This window comes from Leptidea sinapis, chromosome Z (genome assembly GCF_905404315.1).
Source record: "Leptidea sinapis chromosome Z, ilLepSina1.1, whole genome shotgun sequence".
NCBI classification, from domain to species: Eukaryota; Metazoa; Arthropoda; class Insecta; order Lepidoptera; family Pieridae; genus Leptidea; species Leptidea sinapis.
The window spans coordinates 21,963,842-21,981,917 of record NC_066312.1 but is presented as its reverse complement, the minus strand read 5'-3'; the positions used below and the strand labels follow the sequence as shown (position 1 = coordinate 21,981,917).

At 33.4% G+C, this 18,076-nt stretch overlaps 1 protein-coding gene across 1 annotated transcript; it reads right to left on the bottom strand.

Moving 5' to 3' along the window:
- Nucleotides 1–1,346: 1,346 nt before the first annotated feature.
- LOC126978504 (putative serine protease K12H4.7) lies at nt 1,347–14,906 on the bottom strand. Its single transcript, XM_050827345.1, has 9 exons — nt 14,673–14,906; nt 13,997–14,184; nt 11,340–11,575; nt 10,887–11,022; nt 8,986–9,127; nt 7,454–7,607; nt 5,726–5,858; nt 2,545–2,711; nt 1,347–1,537 (listed from the first exon to the last, which is right to left on the bottom strand). Exons 1-9 carry the CDS (start codon nt 14,862–14,864, stop codon nt 1,416–1,418), a joined length of 1,470 nt encoding a protein of 489 aa, XP_050683302.1. The 5' UTR covers nt 14,865–14,906; the 3' UTR covers nt 1,347–1,415.
- Between the last annotated feature and the right edge of the window lie 3,170 nt (nt 14,907–18,076).

Below are 18,076 nucleotides of genomic sequence, written 5' to 3'. Positions count from 1 at the left end.
GTAAACTTTGGATCAACATAACTTTTTTTCCTTGCACCAATTTTTATTAAATACAAGTCTAAAAGATGCTCTAGGCTATGCTTAAAACTTTGGTGAAAGTTTCATCAATGTCTGTTCAGTAGTTCCAGAGATAAGCGCATACAAAAACAGACAGATAGACGTACAAGTATTCGCCCAGCGAATTGTGCGGGGACGGCTAGTATGATAATAAATGTGAATATAATTTAACTTAATATATATATATTTAAGCCAATTCCGTAGTTTTTATTCTTTTCCATTTCTTTCATTAAAAAAATATGAATGGCCACGGATCAAAATAAAAACTATCCTATCTCTTTAGTTGGATAAAACAGAAATACTGTTAATAAATTTGATAAAAAATGGTTCTGAAGCATAGGAGTTAATCGCAACAAACAATTTGACACGATGCTTTCATATAAATAGGACGTCCCGCAAAGTAACGATAACCTGGCATTAGGGGAAAGGTCCTATTTTAATGAGCCTGTAAAAAATCAGAGCTCTACACACAGTACCTAGTAGTCGAGACATTTTCATATCATATGGGACAAACGGACATGTTCTGTTTTATCTTATACTAACATCACGAGGTCCACGTTATTATCGTAGCATTTCCAGATTTTTCTTATTCCAAGTGTTGCATGTATGTATATCTATACTATATAATATATAATTATATAATAATATTATAAAGCTGCAGTGTTTGTTTGTTTGTTTGAACGCGCTAATCTCTGGTACTACTGGTCCGATTTGAATGATTATTTCAGTATTGGGTAGTCCATTTATCGAGGAAGGTTATAGGCTATGTTTTTTTTTTTCAAAATTAGGGATCCGTAATAAAATTGCTATTTTGTAACACAAGGTGTAAAATCGAAAACCTATTTTTGCGTGCGCTGCAAAAACTATTGACAATAGAACAAAATGATGTACAGGTTATAATATAGGCAATATTTTATTACTTATAAAACTATCGTGTGAATTATACTTTATATGGCAAAACAACGTTTGCCCGGTCAGCTAGTATTATAATATAGTGGTTGTGTTCTAATGTCAAAACAAAATTCTAAACTTACGTATGCACACACACACACACACAGTTTTCATTGTGAAATTTGGTTTTCAATAATTTCTGTTTATTTCTATATAATTTACTGGGAAGTCTCAACCACTAAAAATGTATATGTAATCTTTGAAATAAACGAAATTTATTTATTTATTTAATGTGGTTGCGATTTGCCCGATCTTGGTGAATGAAATATTATGTTAGAATATCGTTTAAACTGTATATAATTAATAGTTTGGGTTCGATTATACAAAACAAACTCATATGCAGTTATGAAATTTTATTGGTGCAAAACAATATTGACTTTCTGATAGACTTCGTTTATAACTATGGGTTACTGTACCGTTTTCCTATGTAACCATTTTTCCAAGTAGCATTTAATTTTTTTTCGAGCGTTATTTATCTCCTTGGAATCACCGTCCTCTTGTTGGTACATATCAGCGCAATGGGCACTTCCTAAAATAAATACGAATGAATGTAATAAAGCACTACATAAGAATAATGCATCCTTGATGTAAAAAATATGTAATTGTAATAAATAAAAGATCGAGTGCAAAATAATATTTTAAATAAACCAAATTCATGATTTGTTTGAAACTTTCCACCAAAATATGACTCATCAACGCTGGAACTCAGTTGTCTACTTTGGTATAAAATGCTCCGTATCTCATGTCTCATATAATATAGAAAAAAAAAATTCGGAGTATTTTCTTTGATTAACGCGAGTGTTCAACATTTAAATAGAATAGTTTTCAAAGGATTAAATCGAGAGTAATTGAAACTATATTTTTACATTAGTTTTTTGGGTAAAAGTTACATTTTTTTATTATTTTATTTAACCCGACGTTTCGTGACTATTTCAGAGCACTTTATCCGGAGATTGTGGTTGACAGTAGTCGAGGTGGTATTTGTCATAGTTGTCATATTGTGAAGTTTAGCGTCATTTGTTGCCTCGAAAGTGGTATTAATTAACTGACAGTGTCCTCTTCTTTTTTATATCTGTAATTTTGGGTTTAATTTGGAGATTTTATCTAACCCCGGTTATTAACACAATTTTAATTTAAAGCTTAAAATTACACATACCAAAACAAAAGAGAACACTGTGAGTACATTTTGCCAAAAACCATCAACAGTAACGGCTACAGCAAATACCAAGTGCGAGGCAACAAAGCAGGCTCACGAAATGTCGGGTTGAGTAAAATAATAATAAAAATGTAACTTTTACCTAATATAAAACTATAGTTTCAATTACACGCGTTTTAATCCTTTGATTTCGGGTTTTGTTTTTGGTATCCATGGAACACGGACAATTCTCTTCTAGCTTCATAGTTCAAAAGCATATATTGCTTGCATTCTTAGGCTCAAATGTACATATCTCTTCAAAATAAGTGCACCCTAATAGAAAATATAAGTAAAACAAACAAAGTTAATATAAATAAAACAAACAAATTGCTTAATTTTACCTTTTATGTATATGCGGGGCATATTGGGTCGAGACTCAGTAACTCCTAGAACATGCCATGGGTCGATCGAACCATGTACAAAGAGGATGCGACTACCATTTATATCAGCACCACCGTAATAATGATTAGTTTTGGCGATTCCTGATTCGGAAAACTTTTTGGTAAATCTATAACAATTAATTAATATTCAGTGTTTTGAAGCATGGTTTAGTATATATATAAAGTGGTTATGGGTTTTTTTTCTGTTCTATATTCGCTTTTAAGAACTTAAAAATATATAATTTGTGATTAAGATAGATGACGTAAAACAAGTTCAATCGGAAAAGGGGCTTAGCCCCGATTACTCAATAATACTTCAAACTAAGTTTAATAAATCTCAGTTTTACTTAGACTAGTTCAAATGCCAGTCTGCCACAACCTTTAAGAGTTAGAGTAACAACGTAATAATAAAACAATAAAAAAATATCTGACATACCACCATGGGAAAATATAGATATTTTTTTTATGAATGTAAGGGATGAAACGAGCAGGACGTCCAGCTGATGGAATTTGATACGCCTTGTTCATTACAATGCAGCGCTCAAGATTTTTAAAAACCCAAAAATTCTGAGCAGCACTAAAATTGCGCTCGTCGCCTTGAGACATAAGATGTTAAGTCTCATTAGCCCAGTAATTTAACTAGCTATTTATTTTAACTAGCCCTTCAGACCGAAATACAGAATTGTTTACACATTACTGCTTCACTGTAGAAATAGGCGCCGTTGTGGTACCCATAAACTAGCCGGCATCCTGTGCAAGGGAGCCTCCTACTGGTAAATCCTGATTAATTTAGAAATAGCAGAAAACTTCAATGAAGACACACCACAATACATTTACCTTTTATGTATATGCCTGGCATATTGGGTCGAGACTCAGTAACTCCGACAATATGCCAGGGGTCGATCAAACCTTGTACAAAGAGGATGCGAGTTGCATTTTTATTACAGAAACCTATTTCACGAAATTAATGATGAATAGAAACATGGAAAAATTTGTTATACAGATGGCCCAATCGTTAATAGTAGGTCAAGCTGTGCCATTGTATCTGGAGATGAATGTCACACACACAGTGATACAGACATTTAGACTGTCACACGAACTTTAGCTGTGAAGGCTATACTCAAATCCTTAGAATTAATCCAAAATGAACCAAATTTTAATCAAATAGTAATTTATACTGATTCTAAATCATGTTTAACAGCTTTACAAGATATAAATAACATAGAATCACTTATCATAGATGTTAAACAAAAAATGCTTAGCAAAAATTAAAAATAACTTTCAAGTTGAATTGATATGGATTCCTAACCACCGAGGGATAATCGGAAATGAGAAGGCAGATAGTGAAGCTAAAATCGCAACAAGAATCAGTCAAATTGATCAATCAGTTAAAGCAAGTCAATCTGAAATTAAAAGTTTCTTCAATTTAGAAGTTAGGAAACTTTGGGATATTTGTTGGAAAAACTCAGAAAAGATAAGCAATCTATTTTTGAAAGACCACCTACTTCCTTCTCGTGTACAAATGACCAAGTTGCCATTACTAGACTCCGTATTGGACATACAAATTTAAGTCACTTTCATTAAATTACGAAATCTGAAAGAAACAAATATAACAAATGTGGACTAGACTTGACTGTGCTACAACTGTTAGTTGTGTGTAATTGTTATTCTAATGTAAAAAATAATTACAATCTTCCGAATAATATAAAAGTATGTTTAAATCAAGATACCAAGATAAGGACACTAAAATTTATGAATTTTTTAGATTTAAATAAATATTTGTAAAACAATGTGATCGCTAATGATTTTATTGCTAAAAAGCGACCTTAAATAACCAAAAAATAAAACTTTATTTAATTAGGCTCTAGCTAAGCGCTTTTGAATCGTCACGTATTAAAAGTTAAAACGTTTATAATTTATATCAAATATTTCATAAAAGTAACAAAGAATAAACTGCTCAATATAAATTATCTTATAATATTTCTATATCCTTTGGTGTTGCAAGGGAATGTGGGCGGCGGTGATCACACTTAACACCAGGTACGCTCGTTTGTCCACCTTTTCCATAAAAAAAATTGTATGCATCAAACTTTAGAGCTTGAATTCATTGTTTGTGTAGGTAATTATGTTTCGTAAACATGATGGTCATTATTACTGTCACTATTAGTAATCGTATCCAACGAGTCGACCTGGCACCACAAGCAGCACTCATTCACGAGTTGACGCCTGAACCAACCATCGCTCCCTGCGCAAATATTTGGAGAAAAGGAGACGACCCGGCATACGACGCTGCTGCTAGCAATTTTAGTGAGCATGACGAACCGTGTTGTAGCAAACACTATATGATAACTACTAATATTATTATTTTTATGTTATATTCATGAGATTATACAATCTTAATATCAAAAATTATTATTAGGTGGACCAGGAGCATCTATTTACCATACAAGATGTATTATCCTTTATAATATATATATATATATTCATTAATCATATCGAATTTCGGCTTTTACAATTAGGCGATTGAGTATTTTTTTTTCTATTTAGCAGGAGTTAGATATGTTTTATTTTTCTTTAATTTTTATTTCTTGTATTGATAGCATATTATATATCTTCATTTTGAATGTATTCATTTCTTCTATTTTAAGCCATCCATATATTATTACAAATGAATTAGCATGCTATTTTAAGAATACTTATGTGGTTAAAGTGATTTCTAAAGGGTTCTATATAATCCAGAATATAGATGGCTGACAAATATTAAAAAAATATTCCAAATAACTGTTTTAATATCACTAATATTTTTAATCCTTCTGTTAGCAAAAGTAGCAACAGTGAGTTTATTTGAAATTGCCTCAATCTGATGAAATGGTGAAAAAATAGAATGGGTGCTCCATTGAAGTTTTTCATCTAATACGAATCCAATAAACGAAGTAGTCTTCAAGTTTTACAGATTGCGCATTTAATACATACTCTTTGGTATTTTTTAACACTATAAGTGCGTTCAATAACTGAATTTACGAACATTAGAATGTATAATATAGGTAGCTGTCAAAACTGTCATCGATAAGTATAGGATATATAAATGATTCACTTGTTTATTTAACAGTAATTGCTTCAAGTAAAAAAGTATTTTACTCACCTTTCTCCATAGACTGATTTGCAAATTTTCTCGAAGTAATCAATTGGAAAGTAATTGCCGAAAAATGATACAACTTTGTCCGATGTTTGGAAGTAACCAAACTCTAAGCACGTTTGGTACCACCAAAGCCGATCTAAAGAAACAAATTCGTTTAAATTCTTCTTAAGTCTATAGATCGCAAACAAAAATGAAACAAATATACTGTGTTCACATTACAAAATCACTGAAATCAATTAACATGGAATCAAAAGATGTTGAACTCTACTCACGTGTCGATTACTAAGTTACTGTATATGTAGGATGAAGCAATATTTTTGATATGTGCGAAGAACAGCTCTCTAAAGCTAGCAAAGTCAAGTGAACAAATTCATAAACTAATACCTCTATACTCTTAAATATCACTTCACTGCTTATTAAAATAGTGTAATATTGGAGGGCTATTAAATAAGAGTTGAGCATTCTACAGTAGTAGCTATAATGCGACTGGCCTTTTATACAACTTGAATCTACCAAAATATGCCAATATCTTTGCAACAACAATTATCAAAAAACAACCTAAAACCAAATTTAACTACAGTAACTATACTGATTAAAATAACGAACCTTAAACTCTAAACGCACGTTGTGGAGTCTATGGCACCTGAGGTATGCTGACTGACAGCTCAAGCTTGAATCTCTACAGGCACATTATTAATAGGCTCGCTGAGCCGCTATCAACACTGGGTGCGGCGATACGGCTCCATTCGGCGATACCTATTCTTCCCCTTCGCTCCTCCAGCCTTAATAATCATCTGAGAATCTGGGTGTGATCGCTCCGTAATACTAGGACTTCTAGATACTAAGGTTAATTTGTTCCCTATTACTGTCTTAATTGCTCAATATGCAAATTTTTCTCAGTTTGGTCCTGAAGTCGATTGTCGTTAGGACCCATTATACATCTACAAGTCGACCAAGAATTCATCTTTCCCCTTTTAAGTTTTGTCGGTACCATACCTCTTTCCCTTCACTCCCAACAGATTCGGCCTGACGTTGCTCTCCATTATACATCCCCTTTCTAATAATAATTCTAATAGATGAGACTAAAACATTTGGTGCTTGAAACATTGAAAGCCTCGATTTTACTTGACAGGTATGTTCTACCACCTAAACGCCTCATAATATCAATGTGTAAACTACTTTACAGGTAGTCGGTTTGGCTAGCTCGGCGTCCACCAGGGCTGAACTTTGCACTTAGTAACATTAATAGCAATATACTTGTACACGTCCCTCTTACTGTGCCTCCAGATAGTAAATCCTAATTATTCACAAAGTTTATTTCTTCTATTAAAATACAGTTTTAAGTTGCTCCAATCACATTCAACCATCTCTCAGATACCTCAATATTTTTGACAGTTCCGCGTCTCGCAACTCAGACAGAAAAGCACAAAGATAATTCGAGGTATTCTTGAAGATGAGATTATAGAGATTTACTAGCATTGGTTGCGGCTTCTCGCACGCAGGCACGTATTGTGGAGTCTTTAGTGTTTATTTTATTTCTAAGTTCACGCTGGTGAAGTCACCGGTACAGCTAGTATTACATAATATATAGCTTTATGATTCTGTTCACTTCAATTTAATAGCCTTACAGAACTGAGAAGATCATAACTTCTCTATCAAGAATTTTGAGCGGCAAATGTTAAAAGCACGTTAAATCATTTCAAATGCATAATTAAACTATATCATACTAGCCTGGAGAAATACTCAAAGACTCGTTCTTTAAGCTCCCTATCCAGTAGTTATAATCAATATTGAAACACGATTGTTTGTACAGATTCCGGGAAAGTTCACGAAATTTGACGAGCGCAGTGTATGGGCTGTTATCTTTAAAGATATTATTACATACCTGAAAAAAAAATACTTTTTAAGCAAAACAAATCTTATAACTCTATTTACAATACTATGATTACATCAAATTAAAACTATCAGCAGCATTTCCACGTTGGATAGCTACAGTTGGGCCATTACAAACGTGCGAACTGAATCATAAATCATTTTTATCAGATCTCTCGCTCACACATTTTGGCATATCGGAACTCTCGCTCGCACTGCTAGTGTTTCGTGCAACAAAGAAGGGATTTGTCGATAGTCATTAGCAGGTAATTAAGGAAAAGTTAACGAAGTAATGCAAAATATTTTTAGGGTTTATTTTTAATATCTGCTCTAAAACATACAATATATTGACACCAATCCTTTTTAAGTAAATAAGAATACATTTAAAGCCTAAAAATTAAATATTTCAGAAGGCTAGGATACATGTTTCTGTACATACAACTATTAGAGACTATTGCTATTCTGAACTTATTATTTGTACAGATATGTCCCATATAATATCAGCAATATTTTTAATTTCAAGAGATCTGAAAGTTTTTACTGAATTTGAAATTTTGCTTACACTTTTTAGCATTTTACACAAGAAGTGACTCAGCAACACTTTTGGAGGAGACATGAGTGCTTATGATAGAAACTGGAATGTCAGAAAAAAAATCTCAAAAGCAAAAGCTACTTCCTACTCAGAATGTATTTTTTTTTTTATTGACTTTTGTTCATTATTAGATTATATTCTTTCTTCCATTCTTACACTACTTATATTCGTTCTTACACTACATTTTTTCAAATTGAAACCTAGATCGATTTATCGCCCCCAAAATCCCGGGTATACTAAATTTTATGAAAATTGTTGGAGCCGTTTCCGAGATTCAGATTATATACAAGAATAAATAAATAAACTTCAATTAAAAAGTTTTTGTTTTTTCCCAAGAAATAAGTTATTATTGACTCACAAATGGGTTTATAGCTAGTAAAAATACTATCAATGCATATGACAATTTATTATACCCAATAATAGATACTAAATATATTTTATTTTATTAAATAGCTTATAATATATATATATATATAGCAGTTATTGCAATACTGCGGTGATGAATGTAGGCTTTTAGCAATTGTCGTCCACCACAAAAGTAAGTCTTAAATATGTCTCCAAACTGGGAATATTATAATAATATACCCGAAACATTCTGAGTAACAGTTAAAGCTGGGCCGTAGTATAGCGGAACAAAAAAAGACTAGAGCCGCAACATAACCTAACTTTTACTAAATCTCATTTAATTCAGCACCCAGATTGACAAAATTGACCCAATTGAAAGGATATAATAATTAAATGGCTTATTAGAAAAAAGGGCTTGACAATGTTATGGTATAAAATCTGAGTTGATACTTACTTTATTAATAGAGTAGTTATAAGATTTTCTGCTTACAGAGCTGACATCATCATATTGTACAAGTCCGGCAAAATCGTCAGTCACTGAAGCGTAAAAATACTTTAAATCATCCTTACTCCACTCTGAGTATGGCTTGCAGACCCTGTACAATTAGAAAAATATATGTTGTAGAAAACACGATGCAAGTGAAAAAATTTTTTTTTTCACGAATTAACATATTGTTGTGTATGGTCATTCCCTCATACCATATCATCAAAAATACTTTAAATCATCTTAGTCCACTCGGAGTATGGCGTGCAGATCCTATCTTAATATATATATATATATATTTCTTTTGTGCAGCTGTTGTAACTGAGTTCCTCCTAAACGACTGGACCGATTTATATGAAACTTTCTGTGTGTCTTCAGATGGATTCGAGAATGGTTTAGATTCACAATTGAACTACCTCCTAAACGGCTCGACCGATTTTGATGATTTTCTTGTGTGTTCCAGTGAATTTGAGATTGGTTTAGATTCTTAATTCCGTCCATGTCTATGTTGCCTATATTCATGTGTATGTTTGTGAACTCCTCCTAGCTGCTGGACCGATTGTTCAAATGTAAGACGTGTGTACAGGATACTCGTAATGTCTGTCCGGTCCACTAGTACAATTATAAAAATATAGGTTACTAGTTGACCCAACAGACGTTGTTCTGTGTATTATTAAAAAAATACTGTTTTTTTTTTATGTTGTCAATAATATTTCATAACACCAAGAATTATTTTGTTAAAATATGCTCCCTGTCAATGACGTTTTATATTATGTATAGAACGTCATTGCTCCCTGTTGTTAATTGTTTCACAGCAGAACTGTCAAACCATGCGTCAATAAGTTCTCTCATAGAAAACATGTATATACAAACCATTTATTGAAATTATAAATAATTATGGGTCTCAAATCGAAATAAAAACTATCCTATCTCTCAAGTTGGACAAAACTGCACTCGATAAAGTAATTCCCATTAAAATCCGTTCATTAGATTAGGAGTCCATCGCGGACAAACAACGTGACACGTAATTTATATATATTAAGATAGAAAACACGATGCAAGAGAAACTTTTTTTCACGAATTAACATATTGTGTACAAACATTGACAATAAGTATGTTGTAAACCTATGTTTTATGCACTGATAATTTACTGTATTTTAACTTTCTTGTGTGACTTTTTGCGCTAATAATCAACGACATATCATTAGTATACTTTTAACACCTGTCTACTTGTGGAGCTTGCCCTGTGAGAAATGTAACTAAAAATATGAGTTACCTAACTTAAACTTTTATGGCTGATTTAAAAAAAAATAAACAAGGGCCTGTTTACAATAAATATTTTTAAGTTCTTTTAAAAAATCAGATATTTTGAAATTTTGCTGCGTAGACTTTTTGCCAAGAACTCTTTCATAGTCTTTTATCGAAGGAGAGAAATATTGATCAAAAATGAAGTCGTATCTTACCATTAGAATCATTTTTTTTGAGATTGCTCCAAAAGTTTTTGGTATTTTTTTCATGGTGTCAAGCAAAAAGAAACCAAAGTCTATTTGATCAGGTGAATCGTGCTCCAAATGTTTCTCCAAAGATATCATCAAAGTTGATTTCTGGGTTATACAAATTGTCCCATCAATATGGCACATAGATAATGGTATTGGAGTAATAGGATATGAATTTTCTCCATATCTACTTTGTAATCTAAAGATATCCCGAGAATAAGAGAAAATTCTGGAGCATATGGCCGCAGCACTATCAGGCCCTTCGATTTATGAACGTCCAAGGTGAAAAGCGCCAAATACAAATTATTCTCAAAGTTCTAAGATATTGTTTCTTATTTTTCACACAATTATCTTACAAATTAAATAGTTACGTACTTAAAATCTTTTACAACAACTTCTGGGCTCTCCTGCATTCGTTTTACAAGTTCTTCATGTGCAGCTTGGACTTTCTGGTCACATTGAACACCAGGAGCTTTCGCCCTCAATGATTTCACAACCACTGTAAGATATTCTAAAAGAAAAGGATAATTTTAATAAAAAAATGTAAAAAGTATCACGCTGATCGTATGCAAGAACGTAACGAGTACGTCCGCGACATATTATAAGCAATGGAAGTTCTTGGCATTTTGCCTCACAAAGTCCCCAGCTCTCGACATGTTCCAAGGACACTCATGCGAGTAGGACCCCTTCTCTCTAGGCATTTTGTCCAAAAAGGCGAAACACTTAGTTGTTTTATGGTACGTATTCCGTTTCATGTAATATATCGCTAAGTCTTTGGCAAAAGAAAGTTAGCTTGTTAGAAGCTTATAACGATTATTTATTACTTACCATCAAAGTTGTATTTAGCCTTAAGAGGAGCGCTTGATGAAACCGCTGCATAGACAACTTTAGGAAATTTGAGTCTGAACCAAGCTGCTAGGTTTCCTGAATAAGATCCGCCAAACACTACCCACTTTGTATGAGCACTAAGTTTGTACTGTTTATTTATTCCTTTAACAAAGTTTGCAGTATCTGCAAGCACTTGTTGTGACGTCAAGTATTTTAGATTGTTCATACTAAAATCACTAAAACAATTATTTATAATTAATAGGATATATTTTTGTATATATAATACTTATTGTATCTTATCCAAAATTAAAATGCTTTTTATGTAAGAGTAGAAGTAAATATAATAAAAGTTATGCGAAGCTCCTTTTATTATTGTGGTTTATTATAGTGTGATTAATTACCATAATGTAAAAAACATCCTCAACTCTCGTAAAATAATTACAAAATTCATCCGCTTTTGTAAGTTAAATGTATTTTTAGTAAGTAAATATGTTAAGAAATATATAAATATGTTCTTCAACCAGTGTGTGTTGCCAGTGATGACTTACGGTACGCAGACGTAGTCGCTAACTGTCGGCCTTATGAGAAAGCTCGTGGTCATTCAGAGGGCAATGGAGAGTCTATGCCCATAGATTTCCCTGCGAGATCGAATCAGAAATGAGGAGATCCGTAGGAGAACCAAAGTCACAAATATAGCCGAAATGATTGTGAAGCTGAAGTGGCAGTGGGCATGACACATGACTTGACGAACAGATGGCGGTTCAGGCAATAAAGTCCGCGAATTACGACCACGTATCGGAACACACAGTGTTGGTGTGATTGCCCTAAAAAAATAACCGATGATCTGGTCAAGATTGAACAGATATGATGAGCGCAGCGCAGAACCGGCAGTCGTGGAAATTTTTGGGGAACGCCTTTGTCACCCACTATTATTATCCTTCCATCCAATCCCTAAAAAAAGTGAAAACTCAGATTCACAAGACAATTATTAGTTTCAGAGATTGCAATAATGCAGATGCCATACATCCCAGAGATGAAGTTCTCTCGGGACGCCCAGTGCCGGAAGAAGAGCGTACCTTCTTTCAATGTTTTTCATAAGACGGTATGGGATATAAAAGAAAATTGTTCCAGTTTTCATAAGTATTTTAAAACATTGTCATCGCTTTTCCACAACAGTCCCCTCGAAATCTTCAACAATTCAAATCAAAATCACTTTTTTCATGTAGGTCAAGCAAATGACATAATTTGCCTTTCTTTTTACAATTACCAGCACTTCGGGAAAGGTTAAGCTTTAATAAGAAGAACCGCCTCACACGCACAAGAGCATTGCCGGCCTTTTACTTACGTGGGTAACACTGAAAATGTTTAGAACTGGCCCGTTAGAAACATTGCTAATGAGAACTTTTTATAAATTTCAAATTGGTGGTGGACGGCACTTAAATAATCGAGGAGCGGGGTGTCGTGGTGTTGTAGAATACGATGGATGCCCCGTAGAGAATGCTTCGGGAGGGATTTTCTGACTTTGGCAGAGCCGGTTCCTCCTGGGGTAAAATCTCTTTAAGGACCACTCACATATTCTGGTGGAGCGACGGCTTCGACGACGACGATAGGCTTCAGCCCCCGACACTAACCTTTGTGAAAATAAGCGGCACAAAGGCCAGGTAATTAGTCCGGAGGAGTCTGGCCCATCGTGCTGAAGTCATATAAAGGCATCGTTACTCTCTTACTTTTTGCAAAACCCCAAGTCGCCTCTTAAGATCCTCCTGGGCCATGGACTCCTCTAATCTTTTTATACCCTGGGGAAGCACGGGGCTAGTGTTTACGATTTGTCAAACAAAAATCGGTTACAGTAAAAGCTAAAGATTCACTTTCCTTTTATATCTTACTGTATATGCGTCAGAGATGTTCGTCTCTTGCGATATAATATTCAGTTACAATTTTTATTGAAATATCTTTAAAAATACTTTTGACTTTCGATGATACAAAACAAAGTATTACGCGTTGACATTAACTAGTAAATTATGAGTGAATTAATAAATTTTCCGAACCTTAAGATTTTATCGTGTCAGAACTCAAAAGTCAGAACACCAGGAACTAAGAGAGCAGCATCATTTGAATGACTATTGGTTACCTTGAAATTTGTCAAGCTCACAGTATAAACCATAGACTAGGAATATACTAGCGTATAGACAACCTGACAATCGGGTAATACGTGACTAGTGGTTTAATACACAAAATAAAAGACAGTGCCAGTTCCGTGCCTTTTGCCGTGACATTCTGGCAAAGAACGCCAATTTTTTTCAAATTTTATTTTGTGTATTAATCCTAGGGTTATATTGAGGGCTATCACTTTAAAAACATAACATATAGTAGTTTAGTAATACTAAGGAGCTAATGCCAAGCGTTGCTGACTGCCGTAAGCTTGTAAATCAAACGCGGTTACAATAACTATGCAGTCACTCTCCTTCTCTATCTTTCTATATCTCTATTAGAGATATTCTGTTCTTCTGCACGCTTTGTTCATCTATACGCTAGTATATTGTACGTCTATGGTATAGACAAACAAAGCTTGCGAGAGAGAAGAACATCTCTAACAAAATTACGGCAAGATATAAAAGGAAAGCGCTCCACTAAATTGTAATATAATATTTATGTACCTTGTTGGGTGACTCTCTCCATAGAAGCGATGTTCTAAATAAAAAGCTAATGCTTTAAATTTCTTGGATAATTCTATCCAATAGGATTTGGCCACAAAGTTATCGCTAAGAGTTCCCTCTCCTTCTAAAAGCAAAAACACGAGTCCTGGATCTGCAGGATCGTAAAATTTGTCATAAGCGTAGTATCTCTGAAATTAAATTTAAAAGTTAATAAATAATATAATATTAAGGATAGGAGTGGTCAAAGAGAAATGACTCCAGAAACCGTATAAGGGATATAAATTACTGACTGAGGCTGTGTAAAAGCACACTAGAATCATTTTTGGCGGATAAGTGATGGATTGAACAGTTGGCCCATCTGATATTATATCTACAATATATTCAAAACAGAGAAAATGATAAAAGGTGCGGCATAGATATGATCCCAAACTCACTGCACTGCCCCCATCACCCTGACACTCATAAGTGGAATATCTGTCAAGTGATTGTAAATTTTATCCACACTCTACAAACCTGATCATAACAGTACCTATATGGCAGTGGGTACTGTCTCGGGTGAACAATGCTGAACGCACATTCAGTTAGCAGCAATATATTCACATGAAATGCAATAAAAAATCTTCTGGCATACTTAAATATTGATATCATAAAATCGAATTAATATGAATAGTTTTACCTGTTGCCACGTTTGCTTATTATTACGATCATTGTGGTCAAGGATTTGCGTAAACCACTTGATTTCTGGTTTAGTTTCATTTGTGATAGCGGTTAGTTTGTAGTGTTCTTGAATTTTCTTTTCACGAAAATGCACTGCGCCCACTCCTATGAGACAGAATATTAAAACCCAAAGAATTGTACGAAGATACATTTTACTATAACAAGTTCGATTTACTGTCTTAAACTCAAAACACAACTTGTACTCAATATATATTAGTTGCAGGAAAAATATACAGGGTGGAAATTTTTCACCTCTCGGTAAGATACTCTGCTACTTATACAGAAGAAAGGAAAATTTAAAATAAAAATATCCTATTCCCTATTCTTATACGATGAATCCATACGGTCATAAATATCAAATCTCTCCACTAAAGAGTAAATTAATAGCAGGAAACCTTTTAAACCTAAGCTTATTTATACTATTCGTAAATTAGTAACGTAACTAAATACATGCACTGAATCAGCTCCATTATGTTGGAGACACAAATTTAATCTTATATAGGATTGTTTTTGAGTAACATTTCAGCAATGATTGGAGTTATATTTATTAGTTAGCTTCGCATTTTGAAGCTGTTGAAACAAAGTATGTTAAAACACTGACGTCAGAATCCTAGTAATTACAATTTGCCGTTGCTGTTGCCTTTTGTTTGATGGAAGAGGTCCTCATCTGGTCACCGCTGCCCACACTCTTTTACAACACTAGAGGGATCACAAGAGCACTACCGACCATTTGGTTCAGGTGTACGCACCATTTTGAAGGTATAGACCCATGTCGAATGGAAATGGCCTAGGAAAACCACCTAACGAATAGAGTAGAGGTAAAAAATCTACTATTTAGTTCAAATCGAATCGAGTTGGTACTTTTGTATACCGATATGTCATACCACAGAACAAATTTTCATAGCGATATAAGAATATGCAACGAATAAATCAAATTGTTCCTGATAAGCCATTATTGCCGGTTGGTTATAATACAGCTAACATTTATTTTTATTTTTATTTTTATTTAATTTCTTTTTTTAACATCAATTAATATCACAGCATAATTTTCCCCTTATTCCAATTTTCAATACGTCATTAAACCTGAAATTCATAATAACTAACATAAAGACAACTTCAATTTTTATCTATATGTAGATAAAAAGATTGCAATTTTAAACTATTTCTTGTGCCATAAACGTATTGGAGGCTATTTTTTGTATTTTAGCCGATTTGTGTGTGTTTGGCTTCCTGTATGTGTTAAAATTGTGTATTAATAGAGGTGGCATTCAAAAATTCCACCCTGTATACATGTTGTTTACGAGTATGTTTAATTATAGATATGGTCTATTTTTTAAATGCATAATGACGTAGTAAGGAAAATGTATTAGCTTTTTTATTCACTTGCAAATTCTATAGTTATCATATAATTACACAACAACTTATCATATAATTATTTCTGGTGTTTCAAAAAACTAATTATTTATCATAATATATGGTAATATCAAGGTTTAATCACCGTTCCATGCTGAATTGCTATATGTACGAGCAAACCCGTAGATGGTTTAAGTTTTATACGACGCGTGGCGATACACATATGTCACTATAAAACTTTATACATAGCTTATAAGGATCAAACATTTCATGAGTGATGGTATGAAATCACATACCAAAGGTGACGTATACTCGTATGTTCTCCCCTTCCATAAAAAAACACTAAAGGAAAAAATACTCTGAAGAAAACCTGTCTAAAAGCAAAAGATCTTTCACTTAACTCGGAAATATATAATATAAATATAGCACTTGGAGGTTGGAACTATGACACATACTTATTCGAAAAGATGACTTAGGACAAAAACCGATAATGTATAAAAAAAAGTGGTAAGATATAATAAAATATTGTTAAGTAATTCGCTAAGGGATATCCGTTTTCACAGAAAATATTTATTTACCTACTGACAAGAAAATTATTGCTATCCAGCAAAATTTAAACCAGCTAAATGACCGAGTTTATGGAACCTGTACCGGCGTTTTATAGAGCGCTAGAATCTGGGCCTGCTTCTTCAAAGCCAATTTGGCTTTTCCTTCCAAGTGACCGTGGAATTGGCAATCACAGATTCCGAGAGTCAGTGTACCGATACTAGGCGGGGCATTAAAGGAAGTTCTCGAAGAGCGGTAATATGACAAATGAGTGTTTTTTTGTGGTGAACGAGCAAAATTGAGTATTCTGAGTGTCAAATTTGACAATGTTACAATACAACGAGGAAGCTGGAGGTTCACTTGCATAAACTCATGGGAAGCCCAAGGAATGGATGTTTTGAGAGAAGCAACTTGTGCCATACTCGATTAAAGGCCTTCGTTATATCCAGACTAGCTGAGAGGCCTTCTCTCATGCTTTTGATAGCCGTCGTTAATGTGTTAGGTATTCCAGAAAATCGCCTGCCAACCCACCATGTTGAAAGCCGTCCTGCTCTACGATTTGGAGATTAATAGGGCCTTCCTTTTAGCAAAAATCGGAATCGGATCATATGATCGGTCAAAAACATGTGAAAAGTCTATTGGATACGCACTCTGAATTTTTACTGAATTCAGATAAAGATATTGCAATTTTAAACAATAGTTAACGTTGTTTTAAATAATTTATGTCGAAGAATGAATAAATTATGTCGAAGATATGCCTTAATATCTTATTCCATTAAAGTAAATTATTTTTAGGTTTAATATTTTTAACCGACTTCAAAAAGGAGGAGTTTCTTAATTCGATCGGGATTTTTGAAGTAAAAATTCTTTAGGCGCGACTTAACTTAGAAAATTTTCCGGACGGAAGTAACGCTCAGTAAAAGTCACTTGAAACAATTTTTGAAGCCGTTATAATGTTATGGTTTAAAAAACATTTTAATATGCTTAGTAATAGTTTTTGAAAATCTCCAAGTGTATAATTTCCTTATTTTTTACTACTCTTGTAATAAATAATGTATAAGTTATCAGATTTTTTCTGATATTTGCAACATTCGTTAATTTGATTTTGGTTTTTTCGTCCATTATTAGGATAGGCAAAGGGTTTGAGCCCATACAGCCATATTCGTTAATATTCAATAACAAAATAACAACGTCATATTAATATGTGCTAATATAACCTCCAATTTCTTATTATCAATTATTTTATTTAATGGGTGAATATTTCAAAATGTGCGAATGGTATTAATGAATTATAAATAGAATATAAAATGAAAATAATAATCAGTCAAATGAAATGGCGGAATCCCAGGAACATGTTACTCTTTCATCAATAAATAAGCATAAAAGAGAAAATCCAGAACCTGATAATCACCTCACCTGTAAAAAGTTTAAGTGTTTATTTTCTGATGAATAATAATATCAAAA

What these genes read in the sequence shown, in the direction of transcription:
- LOC126978504 (XM_050827345.1), bottom strand. Translation starts at nt 14,864, where the DNA reads ATGTATCTTCGTACAATTCTTTGGGTTTTAATATTCTGTCTCATAGGA. An exon ending in ATAAGCAAACGTGGCAACAG is followed by an intron (nt 14,185 to 14,672) that starts GTAAAACTATTC and finishes ATTTAATTTCAG; the next exon opens with AGATACTACGCTTATGACAA. An exon ending in GGAGAGAGTCACCCAACAAG is followed by an intron (nt 11,576 to 13,996) that starts GTACATAAATAT and finishes TAATTGTTTTAG; the next exon opens with TGATTTTAGTATGAACAATC.